At 44.6% G+C, this 25,831-nt stretch overlaps 1 protein-coding gene across 1 annotated transcript in view; it reads right to left on the bottom strand.

The window, feature by feature from the left end:
- The window catches only part of CLIC6 (chloride intracellular channel 6), a 35,083-nt gene extending 12,962 nt beyond the window's left edge, over positions 1-22,121 (bottom strand). The window contains exon 1 of the mRNA XM_054393800.1: positions 20,475-22,121. Coding sequence (XP_054249775.1) covers positions 20,475-22,121 — 1,647 coding nt within the window. The remainder of the gene's footprint in view (positions 1-20,474) is intronic.
- Positions 22,122-25,831: the final 3,710 nt, after the last annotated feature.

Raw genomic sequence — 25,831 nt, 5'->3', positions numbered from 1 at the left:
TTGTGGCCTAGGGCTAGGGCATGAACACCTAAATGCTGAATTTTAAAGAACTCTTTTGATGCCACCTACTGGGCTTGAAACAGAAATTCTGACTTCTGCTCACCGAGCAATGAGCAGTGGCAGCTTTCAGACATTAGCACATCTCATCAGGAGAGGTTCTGCCTCTGAGCCACCTCCACAGCGAGATGCCTTGCCTTTTGCTAACAGTACTCTTGAGAGTACTTGAGATAGAATCATAGAATCATAGAATCAGTCAGGGTTGGAAAGGACCACAAGGATCATCTAGTTCCAACGCCCCTGCCATGGGCAGGGACACCTCACACTAGATGAGGCTGGCCAGAGCCTCATCCAGCCTGGCCTTAAACACCTCCAGGGATGGGGCCTCAACCACCTCCCTGGACAACCCATTCCAGGCTCTCACCACTCTCATGCTGTAGAATTTCTTCCTCACAACCAGTCTGACTCTCCCCAATTCCAGCTTTATTCCATTCCCCCCAGTCCTATCATTACTTGATATCCTAAAAAGTCCCTCCCCAGCTTTCTTGCAGGCCCCCTTCAGATACTGGAAGGCCACAATAAGGTCACCTCGGAGCCTTCTCTTCTCCAGACTGAACAGCCCCAACTCTTTCAGTCTGTCCTCACAGCAGAGGTGCTCCAGCCCTCTGATCATCCTGGTGGCCCTTCTCTGGACACCTTCCAGCATGTCCATATCCCTCTTGTAATAGGGGCTCCAGAACTGGACACAGTACTCCAGGTGGGGTCTCACCAGAGCTGAGTAGAGGGGGAGAATCACCTCCCTTGACCTGCTGGCCACACTTCTCTTGATGCAGCCCAGGCTCTGGTTTGCTTTCTGGGCTGCAAGTGCACATTGACAGCTCATGTTGAGCTTCTCATCCACCAGCACCCCCAAGTCCCTCTTCTCAGGGCTGCTTTCCAGCCAGTCCCTGCCCAGCCTGTATTTGTGCTTGGGATTGCCTCGACCCAGATGCAGGACCCTGCACTTGGTCTTGTTGAACCTCATGAGGTTGGCTTGTGCCCACCTCTCCAGCCTGTCCAGGTCCCTCTGGATGCCATCCCTTCCCTCCAGCATGTCTGCTGCACCACACAGCTTGGTGTCATCAGCAAACTTGCTGAGGGTGCACTCAATGCCACAGATGCTGAAATTCTACTTCCAGGCTAAGTTTTAAGATGCACCGTCTGTAATTTAAAATAAAGTTTAATGAACAAAGGAAAATTTTTGCCATTTATTATTTTGATATATCGTTTTAAATGGTGATGTAGCTCTGCTTATCTGCTAATACCCAACACTTAAAACAGATCATAGAGTCATAGAATGGTTTGGGTTGGAAGGCACCTCCAAAGGTCATCTAGTCCAACCCACCCAGCAGTGAGCAGGGACATCCTCCACTAGATCAGGTTGCTCAGAGCCTTGTTGAGCCTGACCTTAAATATCTCCAGGGGCAGGTTCCTCCACATATTCTGTACTTTTGGTACTTGCCAAGGTAGACTCTTGCTGTGTGTAACAGCCACAGTAGTGCAGTTCAATGAGCAAACTGTGTTACACAGCAACTGAACATTCCTTCAGGTGAAAAAAAACTAACAATTTTCCTTTCTCTCTTTAAGAGCAAAATAAGCACCTTTATACTGAGAGTGTTCCATAAGGACTTTTGTTTTAAAATGTCTTATATTTAGAAAAATCAGGGGAAAAAAGCTGTCTTTTATCTTGAGTAGTATTACAGGGTTCAGAGAACATCAAGCATACTTGAAGGATTACAACTTTAAACACTCAAGTTGAATATCACACTTTTTGTCCTAAACTCTAATTAAGCTTTCAGGCTAAGGAGGCAATAGTAAGTGCAACTATAAGCATTCTCCTAAATATAGTTTCTTTCTCTGCTTAAGGTGCTAAGATAAAAAATCATGCAGGGCAAGGAGGGAACAAGTATACTAAAATGTTTTCTCTAAAGAATAAAGAAGTGGTTTGGTTTCACCATTCTCTCCTACAATGCCACTTGTAAGACCCCTTTTTCCTGATGAAGCTGGAAGTCTGCTCCTGTTGACTTATGCAAGTGGGGACAAACCCTGAGCACTTTCTTTCCAATGCAAACAGCTTCTAATAGTTGAGTTGAGTAGCTGAGTCTTCGATAAGAAGAGTGTCCATGTTGAACTCCACCTCTGTAGGAGGCACAGCCCTTTTCCACCTGATCATAAATGATCTCTTTCTGTACCCATCACTCCCTACAAGAAGCCCAAGTTCAGGCTACAAAGGTCATCACAACTACATCCTTCAGCTACGTAATAGGCAAGCTCTCATTCTATGTATTCCACCTTGAGCATGCGTTTGGGTGGTTCGAGATATGGTCTCAGTAGTAAGATCATTTAATACAAGACTGAAAGGACACTCACAACCACCCATGCAAACTAAACCATGCCAATGTGTTGAAATAAATCTTACAGTGCAAAATTCAGTCAGCTGAAAAATGAAATCTGGGGCCTCTGTATGTCTTCCACTTTCTCCCCTTTTGTCCTACCTCTCTTGATGCGTTTAGATGTACCTGTAACTTTTAAACAAGTAGATTGTCTCACCAACTGCAAATGGAAGGATAAGTCTTTTAAATTTTGTATCTGCTAGTTAAGTTGGCTTAAGGGGATTTAACTTCATTGTCAGAACAAAGCAGAATTTCATTGTAAGTCCTGTCAACTCCATATGAGGGGACAAGACAAAGTAGAGCATCAGTTAACTTTACATCTCAGTGATCCAGTCTGCAAACTGAGGCACTTTAGGAAGAAAGCATGTTCTAAAGGGTAGGTGACCAGATCAGCAAGCTGCACTAAACCTGAAGAGGAATGTGGGAAGAACTGCAAGAAGGCAACCTAGAAGAGGAACCAACAACTCAGTTTGTGTGCACTTGGCTTGACTGGGACCTGCTACTACCACAGAGGGAAGAGTCCTGTTTTGTTACAGAAAGATGAAGCCCTCTCCATCCAGGCCAATGAATGCCACATGGTACAGGGAGAGGCAGCAGTGCAGAGTCCCACTGCAAGAGAGAAGAGTGTGTTTAACCAAACTGCATGTCTTTTAGAGCACCAGGGTAGATGGAAGTGGTTCAGATCACTGGGTATGCTGGCTTCCCTGTTCTCTTCCTCTCCCTCAAAAAATGAAGTTGTGCACCAGTCCAAGAGGGAGCTTTGGAGGTCCTGTCTGGCATTTCAGTAAAACATAAGGGCAAGTTTCAGTGAGAGATATGTTGGAGAATTCTGTATTGATAACCACCAGACTGGCAGACAGAGCCTGCGACCCAGGAGGCAGGAAGAGCACCGCCAGCACTTTTTGGAACAGACCAAATACAAGACAAACTGATAACCCTGAGTGCTGGGATAATGGAGAAGTGACAAAAAATTATTACAAACTTATGTTACATGCTAAACCTGTAATCCACCTTGCATAGAGTCAGACAGCAAAAATCAGGTCTATGGTTAGCAGAGACAAATAGAGAGAGCACCATGCCTTGAGGTGGTGTCCCTTGCTTGTCTCAACCACCCATCCATTTAGGATGGCATGGTTTCCGATAGCTTCTGATAGTTTTCTCTGAGTACAGCACTAAATAGCCCTAAAGTATTCATTTAAGTGATTTAATCTAATTTAAGTTAGATGAATCCAGCCCTTGAAGACTACTTATCAGCTAGAGATAATGTGAAAAAAAGACCAGAGTGCCCTATTCCCAGTGCATCTGACCTAACCACCCAATGGAGCTGTAGGGAAAGGTGATGTTGCCTTAGGTTAAATCCTGACACTTGAGTGGAAGTAGACCAGCACTCAAGCCACAGCACAAAATACTGTACATAGTCCTGAAAAGGTCTCTGCAAAAATCTGGTCCTCTGCCTTCATGAAAGATTAAACCAAACTCAGTCAACTGCTACTGGTATGACAATGAAAACGAGGAACCTATTTTACAAGAGAAGACAAGAAATTTTTTAAATTTGAAAAGCAAAGACTTGGGAAAGATATGATTACCCACTGTAAGTATATTCTATTTTCCTGATAGTTGGGGCTGATGCTGAAACAGAAGCAAACAGGTACAAACCCAACTAAAATGTTCTTAGCTGACAATTATAAGGGTGTGTGCAACAGCCTAACCACCACAGCGTGAGTTTTCGAACCCAGTTTCCAGTAGGATTAGCAGGTCTAAATGCTTATGTGACAGCAAAAAAGGAAAAAAAGTTGTCTCAGGATGAGTTTTGATACCTTTCAGCAGGGACTGGAAGGTATCAAAACTTCTCCACTAGAAGATTCCTTGCTGCCCATTGTTTCTTTGTACTGAACACAGACATCAGTCCAAGGACAAGATGATGGCAAGTGCCATGGTTTTGTATTCCACGACACTGAATGTGTCCAGGTGAAAACAACACAGCACCATGATGGAAGGGAAAGGTACTGCTCAGTAAAGAACAGCAGCTATCCCAAACACAGTTTACACTCCAAAATAATTTAGAAATTCCTTAGACAAATAAATAGGTGATGGCTCTTGTATCTCTGACAGCAAGCTCCAGCCAGACACCAGGCAAGATAGGATGCTGCTGACAGTGAAAACAGTCCGTATGTTAAAATCAGCCAGACAGCAAAAAGTAAATGGTGCCAGAGGTTATCCTCCTCTGAGGAAGAACAGGAGAGCAGTTAGAACAAAGTGGCATTTTATTTAAAGTGGCTTGAGCAAATCCCTGCAAACGTAACTGCTGATGCTGGATGTTTGATGCATACCTGCAGCTAGGGCTGGACACACATTAGTATGGGCTTGTATTCATCCACTGGCCAGGTACCACTGCCCAATTTACAGAATACAAGGAGCAAGGCAAGAATGCTAGGGATAGCACCTAGCAAAAAAAAAACACCTTCCTTCAACCCAGTACCATCACACAGCATTGGCAGAAGGCAACATAGTTGCAACGGGGCTTGCAGCTACAGGATCCAAATGCAACCTAGGACGACTGCAGTAGCAGCATCCTCTGAGGACATCCAAGCAGTGCTAGGCCTAACAAAGTATAGGAGGGCTCCAGAGATACCTCAACCACCAGCTGGCCTGATTGTGGATAATAATCAAAACAAAGGCTAGGCATACAAGGTACCAGAATGCCATCTAGCAAAACAGCACCAGCAACGGAAAGGGGAAAAGTCTCCTACCTGTGAAAGCAATCTATCAAAGTGTGGGATGTTGACCCAAAGATGAGCACATCTGGAAGATTATGAGCCACCCAAAGACTGATTATAAGGGCTGGTAACTTTAAGACAAGTCTACGTTGCCAAGTACCTGGAGCTTACCTCAGGAGGCTGCTCTGGGTGCTTGAGACTGGCCACTGCTGGGGCACAGCATGCACATGGTCAATCCTCATGCAAAGTGCCAGATCGACTGCCAAAAACCATCAGCAGCACTTCATATTCATCTGATGTTAATGCTTATATATAAAATGGGCTACAAAGATAGTATCTTAGGAGTTCTGGCTGAAAGTGATGTCAGGATGTGGAGCACCAGGGCACAGAGCAGACGCCAAATTCATACAGATATAGACTTATGGAAAAGGTGGGTCTGGGGTCCTCAGAGAAGGATTTCTAAGCCCAGCTTTCCTTTTTCTCCTCATGGAGGCATGGAAATGTAGACCTTCATAGAAGTGTCTAGGTACTATAAACTAAGTAAAAGTGAAAAGACTACTTCTAACTTAAAAACAAAATAAATCAATCAAAAACCAATAGAAAACTTCTACGCAGACCATTAGTGGAGATGTGGAAATGCCAAAGGAATTTTTTTTAAATTCTTTTTATCAAATGTTGTGTAAATCAAGCCAAAGCTAGACCTAAAAAGAGATGATGAGTGAAAGAGAATGGAAGGGAATGGTTTAAGTACAAGGAATTAACTTTTCACCTGCACAACGTCAGCAGACCACAGAAAACCATTAAATTGTTTTGGTTTGGTTTGGGGTTTTTTGTGACCACAGACTATAAGTAGTAGACTAAAGGGTACAATCAGAATGACAATTGAAACCTACCTGCCTACTGTGTTTTTAATGATGCAGCTGTATGTTAGTCATTATCTTGTTCTTGGTTGTCTAGCTATTATTATTGACACAAAAAAAAGATGAGCTCTGTCCTGGAGCAGGGCTCTTCTCTCACTGAATGCAAGTTCAGGCTGAGTTCCCACATGCAGAAATTAAAAGACTCTTGCTACCTAATGTTTTAACATCTGAAGCTTGGACAAGAATTATGTCTCTTAGCACAGCATTTCATAACATCTTCATAACAATTTTGTTATTAAGGCTTTTCTCATTCTTTTAGGTTTTGTAAATTATGCTACATTTTCTTTCATGCAGTGTTTGTATTAGCTTATTATGATTATTTTATTAGACTCCATAATTCATATGTTCAGTAAGGCTCTTTGCTATAAATGGTTCTTTGAATGCTCTTGGTCCTCAGCTCTTGCTGCAGGATTAAGTGTGCTGGAGTTCCTTCATGGGATATTACCCTGATTTAGGTAGTGAGTAGTGGTCACAGCTTAAAGGAGTTACATACATCTGGAAATTCTAATCCTCTCTAGATGACAGAAAGGAAAATAAGTTTGAAGCTGTAATTTCCTCTGGTTTCAGTTCTCTCTCACCCCTGCATGCCAGCAGCCATTTCAGAGCAGAGAAAGCCTCCTTTATTCCAACTTTGACTGCATTATTTACTTACTCACGGTCTGCTGGGTAAGTAATTATTGCTGAAATTAACTTAATTACTTAGTAAATAATTAAATGCTTTTGATGCATAGGAAGAAATTCCCCTCCATTAAGAAGCAACTTTGTGGCAATAAACTTTTTACCTTGGTCCAGTTACTTTATAAATGAGAAACAAAAGTCCTAGTCTTGGTCCTGTTACTTAGATGAAGTATCCATTTGCTTTTGATTTTCATATCACAGTCTGCCCAGTAATTCTGCAAAGCAGTGGGTCTGCCTGCACCCTGCCCTTCCAGTTCTGGCAAAGATTCTAACTGAAAGAACCATTAAACGATATTTCTGTGAAGCAAACAAAACACATGAGAATGAAGGTGAAAAATAAAATATGCAATGTCTTGTAAACATTTCTAGAGGCTGTGGGTTTACTAATATTCACAAATATTTACAGTAAAGAAATTAAAGATTAAGCTTTTGTGTGTACACACTCTTAAAAAAGAGAAAAGTAAACCAATTCTGCAGTTTCAGATATAATTATAATTGCTGTTTCTAGCCTTAGGCCAGTTCCTTCACGTTGTCACAGGTTATTTTCAACTACAGTTGTGGCTCTCTGCAGAGCAGTTAAAGGCAGCCAGCAGGTGCTCTCAAAAAATTCCTAAAATCAAATGAAATTACAAAGGAGAAATGCAAATGAAAGGTTTATTTTCTCAGATAGCTTAACAGCTACTTACACCAGGTCTGCACATAAAGCCACTGTGGTAGTTGTAGTATTTAACATAACAGGGGACAGTGCTGAGCTGGGTTTCAGAGTGAAACCATTGGTGTCTCTTATGATGGGAAGCCAACCAGTTAAACATAGAGGATGCCTCCATCTAGCTACCTGCCATCCACAACACAGTAAGTATCTCAACAAAAATTTGCTTAAATAATTAATAAAATGCTTAAGTTATAAGGCCTGACTGTCCCAAGCAGACCCATCTGAAGGAGGGCCCTTGCACAAGTAGATGCTCTCCAGCTGCACTGTGGGGAGGGGGAAAGGGAATGCTCCCGTGGCAACACTACCATTTGGGGGCATCAGAAAGAAGTTTATCTGGGGCTGCTTCAGCTTTCAGGAGAGCTCTTTGTCTCATGCTCCAGCCACCCAGGGATGCCCACCCAGAAAGTGGCCTGTTGTACTTTTGAAGCTGCATTTCTGCAGCCAGGCACTGAGGGAGGAGGCAACAAGCCCTGGCAAAGAGCTGGCCAAAATTCAGCTCCGAGTCATAATGCAGCAATCACACAGAGCCTTTTCTTGGCCAGGTACTAAACGCTTTAAGGCAAAGTCTCCTTTGTACCGTTCTTTTAGGTGCCTAGCCCCAGCAACAACATATGAAAACAGCAACCCTTTGTGACAGCTTACTTTGTTCCTAAAACAAGGAAAGTGATTTCAACAAACAGTACATAATTACCAATGCATTATCACTTATTTATCTCTCACTTTACAGGGCATACTTAGATGACCTTGACAAGCAAACTTCCAGGAACTATTTATGGACAGGAGAACAGAGGCAAGACAAGTAAAATTAAATGCAAAAATTAATAGGAAAATTAACTTGTGGCTAGCAAAGACTGAAAAACTTTGGCTATAATTTAGTAGGGTTTTAATTAATCTTGCCTAGTTTAGGAATATCGTTCTCCTACAGAAGTCATGTTGCATGAATTATATTTTTTTTGTCCATCACTCAAAATAGCATTACTTTCATTGCTTACTTTTTGTTCATTTTAAGTTCAAAATGATAATGAATTATTCACACACAGTGACTGAAGCTTTTCAAAGCAATATAAGTAATGATTGCCAGTCCTCCTAAATGAAAGCCTTTTTATTTTAACGGAGATGTGACAAAATCTCCATTGCTTGTGGGAGGGAAAAAAAACAATAACAACAACAAAAAACGCCACAAAATTTAAGTCAGGTGGTTTATTCAGAAGAGAAGGGTTTAAGCAGAGACAAAAGGGATGGCTGCAGAGGTGCTCCTGCTCCACTCCCCCTTGAGAGAATGCTGTCATCCATTTTAACCACAATAGAAATATGCCAGATAATTAATAAAAATACATGGCCTTAAAAAATACATTTAAAGATTCAAGTTTAGTTTTAAAAACCTGCCAGTAGTCTAAGAAAACCAAGAATGTTTCAGCTGAACACAGGTGAAATCTGGAGCCAGGAAATGCCAGCCAGTTAGAGATCATTGCCTTTAATCTTATACCAAACCAGTTCAGAAAACTGAATTTCCTTCTGCTGTGAATTCTGCCTGCAGAGTTCACACCGTCTGTATTTGTGTTAATAGGGACATTACCAGGTCACAAGCACACAGGCAGCAAACCAAATGCTATTAGCTATTTATCCTGTTACAAGAATTATGTTTAAATACCTCAATGCTATTTCTAATCCGTATTTAATAACATAGCAAGATGCCAGCTGAACATTCTACATGGAGAGAAAAATCTTATATCCTTTTTAAATTCTTACAGGGAATTACTTCAACAAAAGAGCATTATATTCTCAAACACATTATAGGTCTGGGAAAAACAGATTAACTGGCATTTCAGTGACACATCCTGCTTTACACTTCCCCATATGATAGCTAACCTGTGAGACACAGCCATGCTGTTTCAATCTAAATGCAAAACCTGGACACACATTATATAAAGTATCTCTGATTTCTGTTGTAAGCAAATAAATAAGTAAGCTATAATCAAATAAATAATATATTTTTATGCAGCTTCAGGGATTAGGTCACTGAAGGCTTTAGAAAATAATTTTCAATGGTATTCCTAACTGTGATGTTTAAATCAAGAGGTGAAGGTGAAAGATTAATAGAGTGATTTCGTCTTGTGGGGTTTTTTCCCCCACTAACTGATACTTGAATACGTGATATTTTGGTCCAAGTAGAAAATAATTCAAATGACCAGGTAAAATATTACATAAAAAACCTGTCAGCTCCACTGGGAACTGGCAAAGACATGTCCTGAAAGAGCAGTGAGAGGGAGACTGGGTGCACCAGAAAAAAACCTCATCAGCAGAGATGGGGATGGATCCTATTCCTTCCTCTCCTGATGTAAATTCAAGTTCAAGGCTATTCATCCTACTCTCCCCACCACCCCACTTCCATTCGCAGGCTTTGGGAAACTATGAGAAATGCAATATTGCTAATTAAATTCTAATTAGTTTTTAAATAACAATATACTGCATGAATCATACTGCAAACAAGTGGGCCCTAGTGGTTACAGCTGCAACACTCATATACCTCAAAACAAGAACAGATCTTGAGGTCCTGGCCCTGGAGAAGCCCCCAGTTCCTGCAGTGCTCCTGGCAAGAAAAAGACCATGGACAGTTTTGCCAAGGGGTTTTGTAGCATGTCTGTTTCTGCAGACAGCATACACCTTGAAATGTTTAAGTTTCTGAGGTCTATTTGGATCCTGTTTTGAGTTTCATCTGCCGCTATCACGAAAGGGAAGTTGTTTTTTTACAAACTGCTCTGGTTTTGTAATAGCTTAAAAAAATTAATTTCAAAAATTGCTACCAGGTAAATGTCATTGATTCTCCAAGACACAAACGAATTTATGTTTTTTCTGAAATCTGAGTAAATGTTGAACTTCTTTGTGCCATTTGAATAACTTGGGAAAGGGTATGCATTCATATAGCCCTGCTATAGTTCTCTTTGTCCTACAACAGTTATATTTCTAGTCTGCTTTGAATATTCAAAATTTCAGCATATGAAGAGAAGAAAACTGAGATAGCTAATATCCCCTTTGCACTGAGAATTATAGTATCATTAAGGTTAGAAAGACCTTCAAGATCAAGTCCAACCATAACCCAACTACCATGACTACTAAAAGGCTTCTCTAACACTTCCAGAGGTGGTGACTCCAGCACCTCCCTGGGCAGCCTGTTCCAAAGCCTTACCAATCTTTCAGTAAAGACATTTTTCCTAATATCCAATCTAAACTTCTGCCTGTTTGTGAGGCATCCTTGCACATGGCACATCCCATAGCTGGCTGGCATGCCAGCCCCAGGCTCTGTGGAGAGAGGAGGATGCAACAGTTCCCTCCTCCCAGGGAAGGCCTCCAGTGGTGGAGTCAGTAGCAGGCTGTACCAGCTGCTGCTCTTTGCCTTGAGAAGCTAAATATTTTTATGAAGGAATTAAAACATCTTTGTTTAGTGCTTGGGTGTTATTGAAAGTGACTGGAATGGAGTCCCTCAACTTCCTCCGTTTTTATCAGTAAATAATCAGACATTGCAAATGGAAATGCATACAAGTCCTTATCACAGCCTGACATTTTATTATCTGAGTGAGAAAATAATCATGTAACCTTCACATAGCATTTACTTGTGCTCCTTGAGCAGACATGCAATTTCTTACTCTCTAAAAGAAGCAGTAGAACCTTTTTAGGGGAGACACAGAGAATACAGTCAGGGATGGCATGGGAGTAAGTCTCCATGCTTCATTTCCCCTTCTATAAAATATGTGTAATGTTTCCTTTCACTACCTTCCTCACTTTACTACTTCTGAAGAGGAGTGGCCTGTCCCTTACTAAAAAGTGTACAGCTGCCACCAATTCAAAGTGACTTCACCAGAGATAAGCATCTTAAAAAAAAAATGTGGTCCTATTACTAATTTCCATTATCACATCTGCTTCAGTTAGTATTTAAACTAACTTCTGAAAAACAGACATAAATATAATTTTGCATGGATCCATATGAGACTGTAAGAAAGGCTAAAACATAGAGCCTCTGGGATGGTTAACTCTGGATGGTACCCATCAAGAGAAAGAGCCCAAAAAAGAGGAATTGTTCATGGAAGCAGAGTGATCACAAGGCTGCCTAATCCTCTTCTTACAAACAGGGCAGCAAAGTGCTGAAGACAACTGATTTCAAATGGAAGAAGTTGGTTTAGTGTTAAAGACGTAATAAATAAGGCTCTTTTTAAAAAAAACCAACAACAACAAACAAACAACAACAAAAAATGTGTTTATTTCTAAGGTTAGGAATGCTAATAAACCCAAAATCCAGATTCTTAAGTGGACTGGGCATTATTTGTCACACCCATGCTGGGAGGGAACATGATGCCTTTTGATTTTTTTAATGCCTACCACATTCTAGTTTCTCAAAGCATATTACTTCACAGGTAATCCCCAAATCCATGAGAATTAGAGGCTATTGAATACCACTTAAAATGTACATACTGCTACAATAGGAAAAAATTAATTACTCATATATTGACTAACCATAACGTTGCTGGATATTCCTGGCTCCTTGCATTTAATCTTTCTGATGTTGTTTCACTTTGCAAGTGATTATTATATGTTGATGGTGTCATGGAGAGAGCAGGAATAACTCTGTTACATTGTGTCTATGGTACTGGCTGGGGAGAAGGATCAGAGGATCATGGAATCATAGAATGCTCCAGGTCAGAAGGGACCTCCAAAGGTCATCCAGTCTGACCTCCCTGCAGTCAGCAGGGACATCCCCAACTAGATCAGGTTGCCCAGGGCCTCCTCAAGTCTCACTTGAATATCTCCAGGGAAGGAGCCTCAACCACCTCCCTGGGCAATCTGTTCCAGTGTTCCACCACCCTCATAGTGAAAAACTTCTTCCTGATATCCAATCTAAATCTGCCCTTCTCTAGTTTGAAGCCATTGCCCCTCGTCCTGTCACCGCAGGCCCTTGTAAACAGTCTCTCCCCATCCTTCCTGCAGGCCCCCTTCAGGTCTCCCCAGAGCCTCCTCTCCTCCAGGCTAAACAACCCCAGCCCCCTCAGCCTCAGTAGCAGAGGTGCTCCAATCCCAATCATTTTTGTGGCCCTCCTCTGGACCCTCTCCATCAGGTCCATGTCCTTCCTATATTGTGCACTGATCTTCCACTCAAGCTCCAGGTAACACCACAACCTCAATCACCTGCATCCTGTGTCACTGTCGTAAGTACAAGGGCTAAGGATGCAGCTACTGCTTCCTCCTCCAACTGTGCCTAAACCCCTTAATCTAGACTCAACAGTGGCATGTAATATTTTCACAAAATATTTTAATTGTTATTTTATGAAGACTATTTCCAAAGTTTCACTCAACTTTTTTAATAATTTCATTTGAGTATAGTTCTATTTTTCAACTAATTGGTCAAATCCTTTCCTCATCCAGAAAAGTTATTCACCACACATTAATTTTTTGTATTTGTGAATGCCGTGAGTTTTGTATGCTGGTTTGTTATTCATCCATATACAAACATGAATCAAGCCTCAGATTAAACAGGCAGATAACATGAAAATTCCCAAGCACAGCTGCATGGCAATCACCTCATGCAGCAATCATCAGTGCTTCTGAAGAAGGCTACAGCTCTCCAACAGGATTTATGAAATGACTGTTCACTTCAGACAACTAACACCTGAAATGCAGAAAGCAACCAAGGAAATCTTCCATCCTTGCCCCAAGTTTGTGATGATCACAGACTTGATCAGTCCTTTAATGAAGACAAAACTCAAGGAGCAGAAGCAGTATAGCTGAATTTTGGGTGACAGGCTGATCTCATCAGAAGTTTCTGCTGGATTCAGCCAGCAAGAAATACAGAGCCATGCCCTAGGAACGAATCAGGAAAGTGTCCCCTGTTCAGCAAAGGGCTTAAACAGCACGTGACTTTAAGCTTGTGCTTAAAGTAAAACACATGGTGAGGTGCTTTACTGAAGCAGTGAGCTCAAAGTAAATAAAAACAGGAAAAGGTCTAGGAAGACATTTGCTTTATTTCAAATTTTTTTTTCTTCTCCTAACGCAAGCCTGCAAAGCAGAGATCTGCAGTCATGCAGAGTATAAATAGATGCTTAAGGCTTGCACAATCCTATGTTTTAGGATTGTTTTAGAACTTACAAAGCATGGGCAAAGAGATGGCTCCAAAAAGCATGACTAGGTTATACCAAACAAATTAAAAAATTAGATGCAACTTCCTATTTCTAATCACTTATGTCTTTCTGTTGGTTTGTGTATTCCTGGAACAGGACTTGGCCTGTCAGTTACCAGAACTGACACTGACACAAACAAACAGAGCCTTCTACTGCTTCATTAAGTATCCTTCCAGGAGCAAAGCAGCAAGACTAATTTTGATGCAGTTTTCAAAGCTACTCTTTAGACAGCAGCTCCAAGGAACCTTGCTCCTTTTTAGCAGTTTAAGCTTTAAAAAGGTGATAACCTGAATGGCCAGGAAGGAAAGCAAGAGAAGTAAAAATGAAAAAGATTGCACATTCAAAAGCTTTGCATAGGTCTTTCAGAAAAAAAGATTGGTATCATGGCTGTTCAACCCAAAGTCTCCCAAGCACAGTTTTATTGAAGACTGCTGGAAGAGTACTCAGACCTCAGAAAGACTGCTGCAGGTGCACCCAGCGTGTACAATAACTTGCAGAGTTATGAAAGGAATTTGTAATGCCAGTTCCCCTTAAGCTGTATTAGGGAACCTGAAATTGCCATATTCCAGATTAAAAAAAAAAAAAAAAAAAAAAAAAAGTAGCTGAGAAAGGACAAATACCCATGGGAAGGGAGCCAGCTTCCTGCTTTGTATGACAGCCTTGGGAACAGAACTGCACAATGTCTTTAAACAAACACACCTCTGCTGATTCGGTACCTTCTGTACAGCTGCATGTAGTCAAGGGATCAAAGTTACCACACAAACAGCTAATTAACCAGAGCCAGAAAAGTGGGACCATGCTGGTTTAGCTGGGTGGCCCCACAAGGCTCAGCCCTGGTTTCCTTCTGGTTTCAGCAGATATAGCCCAAGAGGTGTTTGTGTTTTCCTGGGAAAAGGAGTTTCTCCTGAATGGTTTTTCCCTTGATCAGAGGTAACTTTCATAGCTACTCAGTTACAAAAGCAGACAGGTCTCATAGCCAACTGTAAAACAGAATATCCACAAGGAGTGGTGGAGGGAAACAGCTTATAAAAAAATGACAGGATTTTAGAAGCAGCAATGTGGCACCTGAAAAATGTAGTGCTTTCTAAAGAAGGTACATGAAATGGAGCTTGAAAAGGATAAAAGCAGAGGGCAAGAATGGTGCAGACATATTCCTCAGGGAAAATATGGCATAGTTTTGGCAGAAAGTGAAATAATGCAGCGGCATTGGTTGGGATGGGGGGCAGAGAAGTTGTCTGTTTCCTACCATTGCCCAAACCATACCAAATGATCTCCTGTGCGTTGCACAGCAATATGTCCTTCTGTAGCATCACACAAATCTGATGCACTCACCTTGAGCAAACTCTGAGTAGTTCCCTTGCCTTGAATCCAGTAACTAAACTTCCCTCAAACCTCTTTTAATCCATAAAGAGGAAGCTAGTGTAGCTTCACACATCAAAATCCTTACTTTGCTCTCCTGAGGTCATGTAAATACTGGGCTTCTACAGTGAATCTAAAAAAGAACAGTAAACACCTTTCTACTTTCATTTTGATACAGAATCTTGGCTGTTGCCTTATAAACCATACATTTATAGACTGATTGCACTGATGAGCAAAAAATCAAGATCTTAAGCACAAATACCTACTCACTGATTATGTTGTTAATGTTTACATCAAGCACCAGGTACAGCACAGGATCCACTGAATACGGGCTAGGAGATTTTTCCAGAGATCTGAGCTCCTGCTGTCCATAAACTTACTACCTACAACACCTGAAGCCCAGAAGTTCAATTTAGACTTTCAACGTAAGTTATATAAACCACAGATGCATCACATCACCCAAAAGGAGATTATTTTTGGTTGTCTAGTATGAAACACCCATTACTACTTAAGTTGGACGTGTTAACTGTGGTGTTCGGAGGCACAGATGCAAGCACTTTTTATTCCTGTCTCTACTCACAGCAAAGCTTTTACTTTCTTCTTTGTTAGCACTATTGGTAATTCAGCACAGCTCCAAGTATGTCAAGTCAATCAAGCACATTCCAGGAATGATGCAAGGAAATTCTGTATCAGTAAAGTAACCTTGGTCCCTCATAGGAATGAAATAACTTCCTGAATGAAAATAAATTACTTTGATTTAGAGACCAAGAATTTCACAAAACTGAATAAAGTGTATTATTTTTCATTGGATAAACTCTGTTACCTTAGGCTCATGACCAGTTTGTACTATATACCATTTAACCCAGAAACTAAGCAAGCAATGTTTTGGAAGATGAACAATCTCAGAAAAGATCTTGTGCTCAAGCTGGTTTGGTCAACAATGTTCAGCACTCAGAGATAAATCATTATTCCTGGAAATGTTTGGAATGATGAAATCTGCTATTGTGATTCTGGTGTTTAAGTTGTCTGCTATAAGAAAATTTAAAATGGATTGGTAGTTAACTTTGGAAGATTTGGTGTTTGTTTGGCTTCTAATTTTAGAAATAAACTTTTAAGTTTAAATTGCTTAAAATTAACTGAGTAGTTTTGGTGACAGTTGTGGACATTTACAGATATTTTCTAACAAAAAAATAAAAAATAAAAAATGAGAGAGAGAGCCTTCCCTTTGGGGAGGGACTTTTTAGGATATCAGGTAGTGACAGGACTAGGGGGAATGGAATAAAGCTGGAAGTGGGGAGATTCAGGCTGGACATGAGGAAGAAGCTCTTCACCATGAGAGTGGTGAGAGCCTGGAATGGGTTGTCCAGGGAGGTGGTTGAGGCCCCATCCCTGGAGGTGTTTAAGGCCAGGCTGGTTGAGGCTTTGGCCAGCCTGATCTAGTGTGAGGTGTCCCTGCCCATGGCAGGGGGGTTGGAACTGGATGATCCTTGTGGTCCCTTCCAACCCTGACTGATTCTATGATTCTATGATTCTAAAAAGGAAAAAGAAATAATGCACAACAAACCTGTATATACCATTGACCTCAGAAGACCAGCTAGCAAGCTTCAGCATCCACAAGGTGTCCTACCCAAGGTGCCAGATAAGCTTAGCCAACTACTAAAGACTGATTGGAAAATACATCTGGATGACCTTGCAAACATTTGACTTTGAAGAACCAGAAGCATTAAATATTGCTATCTAAAGGGAATATATGGTGCATGTGGTGTCATGGGAAAATTGAAATCAAGTAAACACCTCAAAGCAGTCTTGATATGGTCTTGTGCTTATCACGAAGGAGTCTTATGTAGTTCAGCTTCCATTAAGGGCACAGTTCAGCTGCCCAAACAGATGTCTGCCCGCTTGTGAGATGCCTTACTGTAGCCTGTCTGGCATCAAGCTGCTGGTCCAGAAATACATTATCTCCCATAGATGCTGCTAACCCTGCTAAGTGCTAGAGTATCTCAGATAGCATGAGAATTCAACACTAAACTCTAGGTGTCTGAGTTCAAATTAAATAACACTGCACAGCAACCCAAATCGGCTTAAAAGCACAATTTCCTGGTACCCGTGCTTGCGGAGCTAGCAGGAATTTTGCCACCCACCTCACCATGGGAGGCATGAGGTGACACGATATTCATGACAGTCAAATACATATATGCAAAATTCAATGAACAAATAAACAATGCAAAGCAGCAGGAAGCAGAAGAGGGGGAAAAGAAACATCCCACCAAACAACCCAAAACCTCTCAAAGAGAGCAACAGTAGAAAAAAAGCAGCGCTTCCCATCATGCAGCTACATCTGGAAAGTTTCCTTCTGACAGTCATGCTTCTGTTTGTTATTCTCAAATGTTTATTACTGAAAGACTATCAGATACTTTCATGGCAGCCAAGTCTACTGTAATGCTCTGCAGCAGGGAAAATGCAAGGATCATCCAATCACTACTGTTGCTATTATCTTCTTGTGAGTTTTCTCCTGTTATGGGACTTACTTTTAACACTTCTCTGTCTTTGTGTAGTGATGGTGTAGGCTGGTCACATGCATTTGAAACACGCCTGTGAAGGGAAGTGTTTAAGGCTGGAAACGAACATTTGCATTTGGTTTGGATCATGTTCCCACTTCCTTAGCCCTTGAGGGAAAGAAGGAAGAACTGGTGAACTATAGACCAGTCAGTCTCACCTCTGTGCCCAGTAAGATCATGGAGCAGATCGTCCTGGAGGCACTGCTGAGACGGAAGGAGAGAGCTTTGTTGAGAGGGCAGGAGCACTTCTCCTATGAAGACAGACTAAGAGAATTGGGATTATTCAGTCTGGAAAAGAGAAGGCTCTGAGGAGACCTTGTTGTGGCCTTCCAGTATCTGAAGGGGGCCTACAAGAAAGCTGGTGAGGGACTTTTTAGGGTGTCAGGCAGTGATAGAACTAGGGGGAATGGAGCAAAATTAGAAGTGGATAGATTCAGATTGGATATCAGTGAAAAGTTCTTCACCACGAGGGTGGTGAGACACTGGAACAGGTTGTCCAGAGAGGTGGTAGAAGTCCCATCCCTGGAAGTTTTTAAGGCCATGCTGGATGGGGCTCTGGGCAACCTGATCTAGTGTGATGTGTCCCTGCCCAAGGCAGGGCGGTTGAAACTGGATGATCTTCGAGGTCCCTTCCAACCCTGACAATTCTGTGTTTCTGTGAGTTTAGCAATTATTCAGGAAGGAGCACCATGTCTGAGGACCATACATTGTAATCAGATCTAAACACCCAATAATCCCCAAATGCCAGATTTTATGTTGTCCTATTCTGGAATCCACTCACCTTTTTTTTTTTTTTTCAATCAAAATACAACAGCAGCTGAATATTCAAGCACAGCTCAAATAATAGGTTGTGCTCTTGAAACCTACTTGAAGTCACCACAGAACTTCCAGTCTCCTTCTTTTTATACCCCCTTTATACCCAAGAGAAAGATAGAAAGACAGTGAGTGTGTCTTGAGGCAACAGGAAGAGCAGCATGAACATGAATTCTCCTGACAGCAGGAAAGAGAAGTGCTTCTTTGTTCCCAGTACAGCAGTCCCAGAACATTTTGGTGGGTGGGATGCTGAGCTCTCCAGTAGGCAGTTTTAAAATTTACAATAAAATGGAGAAATTCATGCTAATATCTAACAAAAAAATTAAACCAATGTCAACTAAAACAATGTCAGTGTGAACTAAACCAATGTCAACTAAACCAATCTAGCTCCAGGTAAGGTAAAATATTGAAGCTTTGTAATACTTCTGTACCGAAATCATTAGAAAAAGCCGCTGTGTTATTTTCTAGACATTCTTAAAGTACTAATGCTAAGACAATCACAAAAATTGTCCTTCTGTCTTTATTCACAAATATTTTCAAAACCCATGTTTAATGGGGACTGCAGAGTCAAAACAGATGCTCTTATTGTGAGCTGCTTTCTAATTTTGGCCAGGTTGTTCTTTCACAAAGCAAGCACCAAAGTGCAATAATGCAGGCATAGTCCTAAATCATAGACTTTTTTAATCTCTGTCACTCTCTAGTAGTCCTTGATGGATATAAGAGCATAAAACAAGAATAAAAAAAGTTACAAAAGTGTGCCTGCAAAAGGGACTGTCAATCTGTGAGCCAGAAAGTCCATAAATCACCTGTCAGGCTCAACGTTAATTGCTCCTGCTGTTTAACACAAAATCAGATTTCAGTACCAGTGTTACCATTTAGCTACTGTACATCAACCTGATGCATAGAGAGCTTCCTTCAGACCATGGAATTCATCCCAGCCTTCTTGCTAAGGAATTGCTCAAACTGGAGAGATCACCAACATGACCTGTTATTACCATTCATCTTTCCAAAAGGGCATCATCTAGCACATCTGACATCACTATGTATAGGTCTTAGAGCCTTCTCCAGCCTTTTTCAAGCAATAACACTTCAAAGGAGGATCAGCCTTGACAAAAGAGTAACAAAAGCTTGTATGATGAAGTGGGATAAATCGAGGCATAAACACCTTAGGAAGAAAAACACCTTAAGGATGATTTCTATGCATAGAAATTCAACATCTGGTATTTCAACTCTGCAGACAGATGCTGTCTCCATGCCAAGTCCCACCAATTTTGGTGGGATTTCAGGCACAGGCTAGAAAGAAACTCTAAAGTTTTATGCTATAAAACACCAGAAACTGGCTTTAGGACTATCATCTTTTTTCTCTTTTCCGTTCACTTCCCTCTAACCTAAATCTTCTCTGCCCAAATATTCACAAACTGGACAATTACAAGAGATGCTACACTGCTGGGCAGTTTACTAAGTTTCTGAATTCAGACTTTCCAAACTCTGGGGCAATTATCCAAATGCTGATCATAGTTCACGTTGGAAAATCCAAGTATCACATTTTAAATTACATTTTCCAGTTTCTTCCACCTCAGTCCCCAAGTTGTGATATGTACCTTTCTTACTGCATTCTGAAAATCTTAAAATCCCTTGAGAATTCCTTATATCACAAGTCACAGCTAATGATTCCAAACAGATGCTTCTGGGTACATTCTCACCTCAGGCCTGGGTCCAAGCCTCACAGTGAGAAGGGCATAAGCAGAGTTCATGGAAGCCAAGCTCCCTGCATACCCTCTTCATTTAAACCTAGAGAAACCTCAAGTAACCAAACAAAGGGCTCATCAGGGGAATCCACTTTGCAAGTCAGGTCTGTGCTTCTCCAAGTTGTGCAGTACCATCAGCTCCCAGGACTGTGGAGACTGACAGCAAGAAATTCCGTCTTGTCCTGACAGATATCTGCTGAAGGAATGAGGAGCCAGAGGCAAGTTGATTTGGGGCATTAATAATCAAACCACCTGAGCCAGCACTGACTGTCTGCCAGATTTAAGTGCTAGTCATCACTGGAGCTGCCTGGTGACACCTAGAAGAGGGTAAGGTTGCAACCCCAGGTTTCCCCAGCAGCCCCTCACACCTTACCTTGACGAAGAGGGAGATGTCATGTTCCTGCTTCTCATCCTCCTCTTCCTCCTCCAGAGCAGCGGGAGAGCCAGTCTCGTCTTCCTCGTCCTCCACCCGGCCCTGCACACCGTTCAGGCTCCGACCTGCGGCGTCCCACTCGCCTTCCTTGGGGCCCAGGGACCCGTCGTGCTGATCCGCCGCGCCGCCTTCCCCTGCTCCCAGGGCCGCGCTCCCCGTTTCTGCCACAGCCGGGACAGCTGCTCCCTGCTCCGTCCCCGGCGCCTCTGCTCCGTCCTCGCCATCGGGGCCGGCCGGCGACCGCCGCCCGCCGTCGGACTCCCCTCCGGGCAGCAACGCTACCTCTACCTCCCCGCGGTTCTCGGGAGCCTCCCCGCTCCCCGCCGGGGCCGCCGCCGATGCTGCCTCCCACACGGCATCTTCGGGGACTGTCCCCGCCGAAACTGTCGCTTCCGCCTCCTCGGGGTCTGTCGCCTCCGGGACTGCCTGGCTTAGCGCCTCTTCGGGGCTTGCTCCCGACAGGGCTTCCTCCCCCACCTCTTCGGGGTCTGTCCCCGGCGGGACTTCCTTCCTCATCATCACCTCAGTGCTTGGCTCCGCCGTCCCTTCGAGCTCTATTTCCCCCGGGATTGCCACCGCCGCCTCTTCGTGGTCTGGCCTCGCGGCCTCTTCGGGGTCTGTTCCTCCAAGGACTGTCCCCACAGCCTCCTCGAGGTCTGTCCTCGCCGCCTCTTCGGGGTCTGTTCCTCCAAGGATTGTCCCCACAGCCTCCTCGGGGTCTGTCCTCGCCGCCTCTTCGGGTTCTGTCTCCTCCGGGATTGTCCTCGCTGCTTCTTCGGGGTCTGTCCGTCCCGGAACTGCCGCCACAGCCGCCTCAGGGTCTATCTTCGCTGCCTCCTCAGGGTCTGTCTCCGCCGGGACTGTCCTCGCCGCCTCTCCAGCGTCTGTCACTCCCGGGACTGTCACTACAGCCTCCTCAGGATCTGTCCTCACCGCATCCTCGCGGTCTGTTTCGGTCGAGGCTGGCCCCCTCACCGCCTTATCGGGGTCTGGCCCTACCGGAGCCACCTCCGTCTCTCCAGACTCCGTTCCCGTCGGGGCCATGGCCACACATGCGGCGTCTGTCCCCGCCGGGACTGCCTCCTCGGGGTCTCCTCCTTCCGGGGCTGCCTCGTTGGGCTCCGTCCCCGACGGGGCCACAGCCGCATCCTCGGAGTCTGCCTTCTCCGGCGCGGAGCCTTGGGGAGCGTCTATGCCCGTGGCCACCAGCTGCCTTCCTGGCAGACCCTCGCCCCCCAGGTCGCCCCCGTCGAAGTCTCGCTGCTCAGCCCCCGTCAGAGCCTGCTGCCCCACACCCGGCCCGCCCGGGGTCTCCACCGCCCCTTCGGAAGAGCCGCTCCCTGTCCCGCCGCTGTCCCCGGGAGGCACCACCACCAGCTCCTTCCCAGCCACCGCCTCCCCACTCTGCCTCGGCACCTCACTGGCTAGGGACTCGTCCTGGGACTCCGCTGCCCCATCTTGGGGCGCCCCGTTTAGGGACGCCCCGGGCTGCAGCTCCCCCGCCGCTGTTTCCTTATCGTCTCCTTCCCGCGGGACGTCGCTCCCCTCCGGCGGCGGAGCTTCAGATCCCCCCGGGCTCTCCGCCATGCCAGCCTCCACGGGGGCCGCTGCCCAAGAGCGCAGCGCGGCGGGCGCCTCCGGCCGCCGGGACAAGCGGGCACTAGGCAGAGTCCCCGCCGGGGATCAGCACCGGGCACCGACGAGGGGGGCGGACGAGAAAGGCGGCGCTTGCGCACACCGGCTCCCGGGACCGCGGTGCGTGTACGTGGAGGCGGCAGCCACAGGTACCTGTCCCCAGCCTCTCCTGCACAGGGCAAGGCCAGCGAGTTTCTCATCACCACCACCACTCCCACCCCACACCTCTCCACCCCTCTAAATCCTCCACTGATTCTGGCTGCAGCTGGCTCAGGGATAGGTGGCGAGAGCGTGGCATGATGGCGCCAAGTGTTGCCCCTCGCACATCTCCTTCCCAGTCGCCCGCTGCCTGCAGGTGCTCAGCGGGACCAGAGCCTTTGCAACGAGTGGCCAAAAAAACTTGGGCTGCCTGCCCTGCCCTAGGCTTCATCTCCCACCCCGGAGACCCTATTTCCGCCCTTACTTTTTCCCTTTGCTGCTGCTCATGGCCTCAGGCACAGTGCGCCTTGCAGACCCCTCCCGCCCCCGCCCCAGGCGCCCTGCTGTTCGCCTCAACCACAAAGCCCTGTGCCCACTGACGGGTGAGGCTGACAGCCACCCCGGCAGAGCTGAGGGTTTGTTGGCTGCCAGGACAAGGAGAGGGATGCCGTTTTCCAAATCCAGGTTTACAAAGGGAATCACTAATACCCCACACTTGCTGACGCACTGAAAGTGACAGGACTCCAGACAGTCTTGCAGGGTTCTTGAAACTACAGATAGAATCATAGAATCACAGAATTGCTGACCTTTGAGATAATCAAATGCAAGCACTGGCCTAGAACTCAAAATTCCATCACTGCTGCTAAGCTACTACCACTAAACCATGTCCCTCAGCACCACATCTACATGTATTTTAAATACCTCCAGGGATGGTGACTCCACCACCTCCCTGGCCAGTACATTCCAATGGCTGATAACACTTTCTGTGAAGAAGTTTTTGCTGATATCCAACCTGAACCTCCCTTAGCAGTGGGATAGTATCTGAAATGTATTCTCAAGCCCCTTTTGTGCTACAGCAAACATTGTCAAGATGGAAAATGTATCCTTATCAACTTGCAGAGGGAACTTTGAAACATTGTAAAACCCCCTGGATTTGCATGCTTTTAAGTAGCTGTCCTTCATATGTGACCATGTCAAGCCCCATGTGATAGCTTGCATTTAAATCTGGTAAGAAATACTATGCTCTGTGTAGAAGCAGGCAACTGGTGTGAAAGAAGCAGTAACTTTTAGTTTCGGTAAGGCAGCTGCAGATTCATCCCACAGGCCTTTTCCGTTCCAGATAGGAGATGACTTTTCATGCTTTTGGTAATTTCTCAGTCTTATGGAGGCACTTCGCCTGTGCACACACATACACACACTTAAAAAAAGACAATCAGCAGGTTCTGCTGTGAGGATAAGCTTCAGTAGTTTTGCTTGTATACAGTAAGTCATTTTCTAGGAGATGCAGCCTGCTTTAGTCCCACTCTTATCAGAAGTGAAGTTAAGCATCACTTAACTATTTGAATGGAAAATAATCATAGTTTTCTAGGCATAGAGAGAGCAGTGGATAGAAAAGTTAGCTGATGCAGTGAGGTATCATATTGAAAAAAATGCAGTTAAACACTTATTTTTACATATTTATATAAATGCTTCTTTTTATATATGTATGTAAATACTTCTTTTAATATGTTTATATAAAGTCACTTATATATATATTTGAGAGTAGAAAGTGAACACTGGAATGGGTGGGAAGGGAAAAGATGCAGCCAACAAGAGATGGCAAATACTACAGAATAATAATTCATTCCATCATGTCAAATGCCTGCTCTGATAAAAGCAAGCAAACAAACAAATAAATAATCCTGCATCTGTTTTCCATAGAATTTATGCTTGCCTAGAGGTGCACTGCCAGTGAGACAGAAAGAACTGGGGCAGTCATGGTCAGAAAAGATGTTTCTTGAAGATTAGGAATAGAGGCTCAGTGTTTGGCAATAGAGAATCAAGAATCAAGAATCAAGAATCAAGAATCAAGAAGGTTGGAAGAGACCTCAAGGATCATCGAGTCCAACCTGTCACCCTACACCTCATGACTATCATGGCACCAAGTGCCGCGTCCAATCCCCTCTTGAACACCTCCAGGGATGGTGACTCCACCACCTCCCTGGGCAGCACATTCCAATGGCCAACCACTCTCTCTGTGAAGAACTTTCTCCTCACCTCCAGCCTAAACCTCCCCTGGCGCAGCTTGAGACTGTGTCCTCTTGTTCTGGTGCTGGTTGCCTGGGAGAAGAGACCAACCCCCTCCTGGCTACAACCTCCCTTCAGGTAGTTGTAGACAGCAATGAGGTCTCCCCTGAGCCTCCTCTTCTCCAGGCTAAACAGTCCCAGCTCCCTCAGCCTCTCCTCATAGGGCTTGTGCTCAAGGCCTCTCCCCAGCCTCGTTGCCCTTCTCTGGACATGCTCCAGCAATTCAACATCTTTCCTAAACTGAGGGGCCCAGAACTGGACACAGTACTCAAGGTGTGGCCTAACCAGTGCTGTGTACAGGGGTACAATGACCTCCCTTCTCCTGCTGGCCACACTATGCCTGATGCAGGCCAGGATGCCATTGGCTCTCTTGGCCACCTGGGCACACTGCTGGCTCATGTTCAGGCACCTGTCAACCAGTACCCCCAAGTCCCTTTCCACCTGGCTGCTCTCCAGCCACTCTGACCCCAGCCTGTAGCTCTGCATGGGGTTGTTGTGGCCGAAGTGCAGCACCCGGCACTTGGACTTGTTGAATGCCATCCTGTTGGACTCTGCCCATCTGTCCAGCCTGTCAAGGTCCCTCTGCAGAGCCCTTCTACCTTCTAACAGATCAACATCTGCTCCCAGCTTGGTGTCATCTGCAAATTTACTGATGATGGACTCAATCCCCTCATCCAGATCATCAATAAAGATATTGAACAGGATGGGGCCCAGCACTGATCCCTGGGGGACACCACTAGTGACAGGCTGCCAGCTGGATGTGGCACCATTCACCACCACTCTCTGGGCTCTGCCCTCCAGCCAGTTCCTAACCCAGTGCACAGTGCTGCTGTCCAAGCCACAGGCTGACAGCTTGGCCAGGAGTTTGCTGTGGGGGACAGTGTCAAAGGCCTTGCTGAAGTCCAGGTAGACTACATCCACAGCCTTTCCCACATCCACCAGGCTGTCACCTGATCATAGAAGGAGATCAGGTTGGTGAGGCAGGACCTGCCCTTCCTAAATCCATGTTGGCTGGGCCTGATTCCTTGGCTATCCTTCAGGTATGCAGTGATTGCCCCCAAGACAATCTGCTCCATGATTTTCCCTGGCACTGAGGTCAGGCTGACAGGCCTGTAGTTCCCAGGTTCTTCTGTCCATCCCTTCTTGTGGATGGGTGTCACATTGGCCAGTTTCCAGTCTTCTGGGACCTCTCCAGTGAGCCAGGACTGGTGGAAAATGATGGAGAGAGGCTTGGCCAGCTCATCTGCCAGCTCTTTCAGCACCCTAGGATGAATCCCATCAGGTCCCATGGACTTGTGAATATCCAAGTGACTCAACAAGTCTCGAACACTAATTCCACATGGATTTCAGGAGTACAACACTGCTCCTTGACCCCATCAACCAGCTCAGGAGGCCAG

The sequence above is a fragment of the Indicator indicator genome, chromosome 1 (genome assembly GCF_027791375.1).
Source record: "Indicator indicator isolate 239-I01 chromosome 1, UM_Iind_1.1, whole genome shotgun sequence".
NCBI classification, from domain to species: domain Eukaryota; kingdom Metazoa; phylum Chordata; class Aves; order Piciformes; family Indicatoridae; genus Indicator; species Indicator indicator.
Note: the sequence above shows the minus strand (reverse complement) of the source record. Positions and strands in the feature narration are given on the sequence as shown.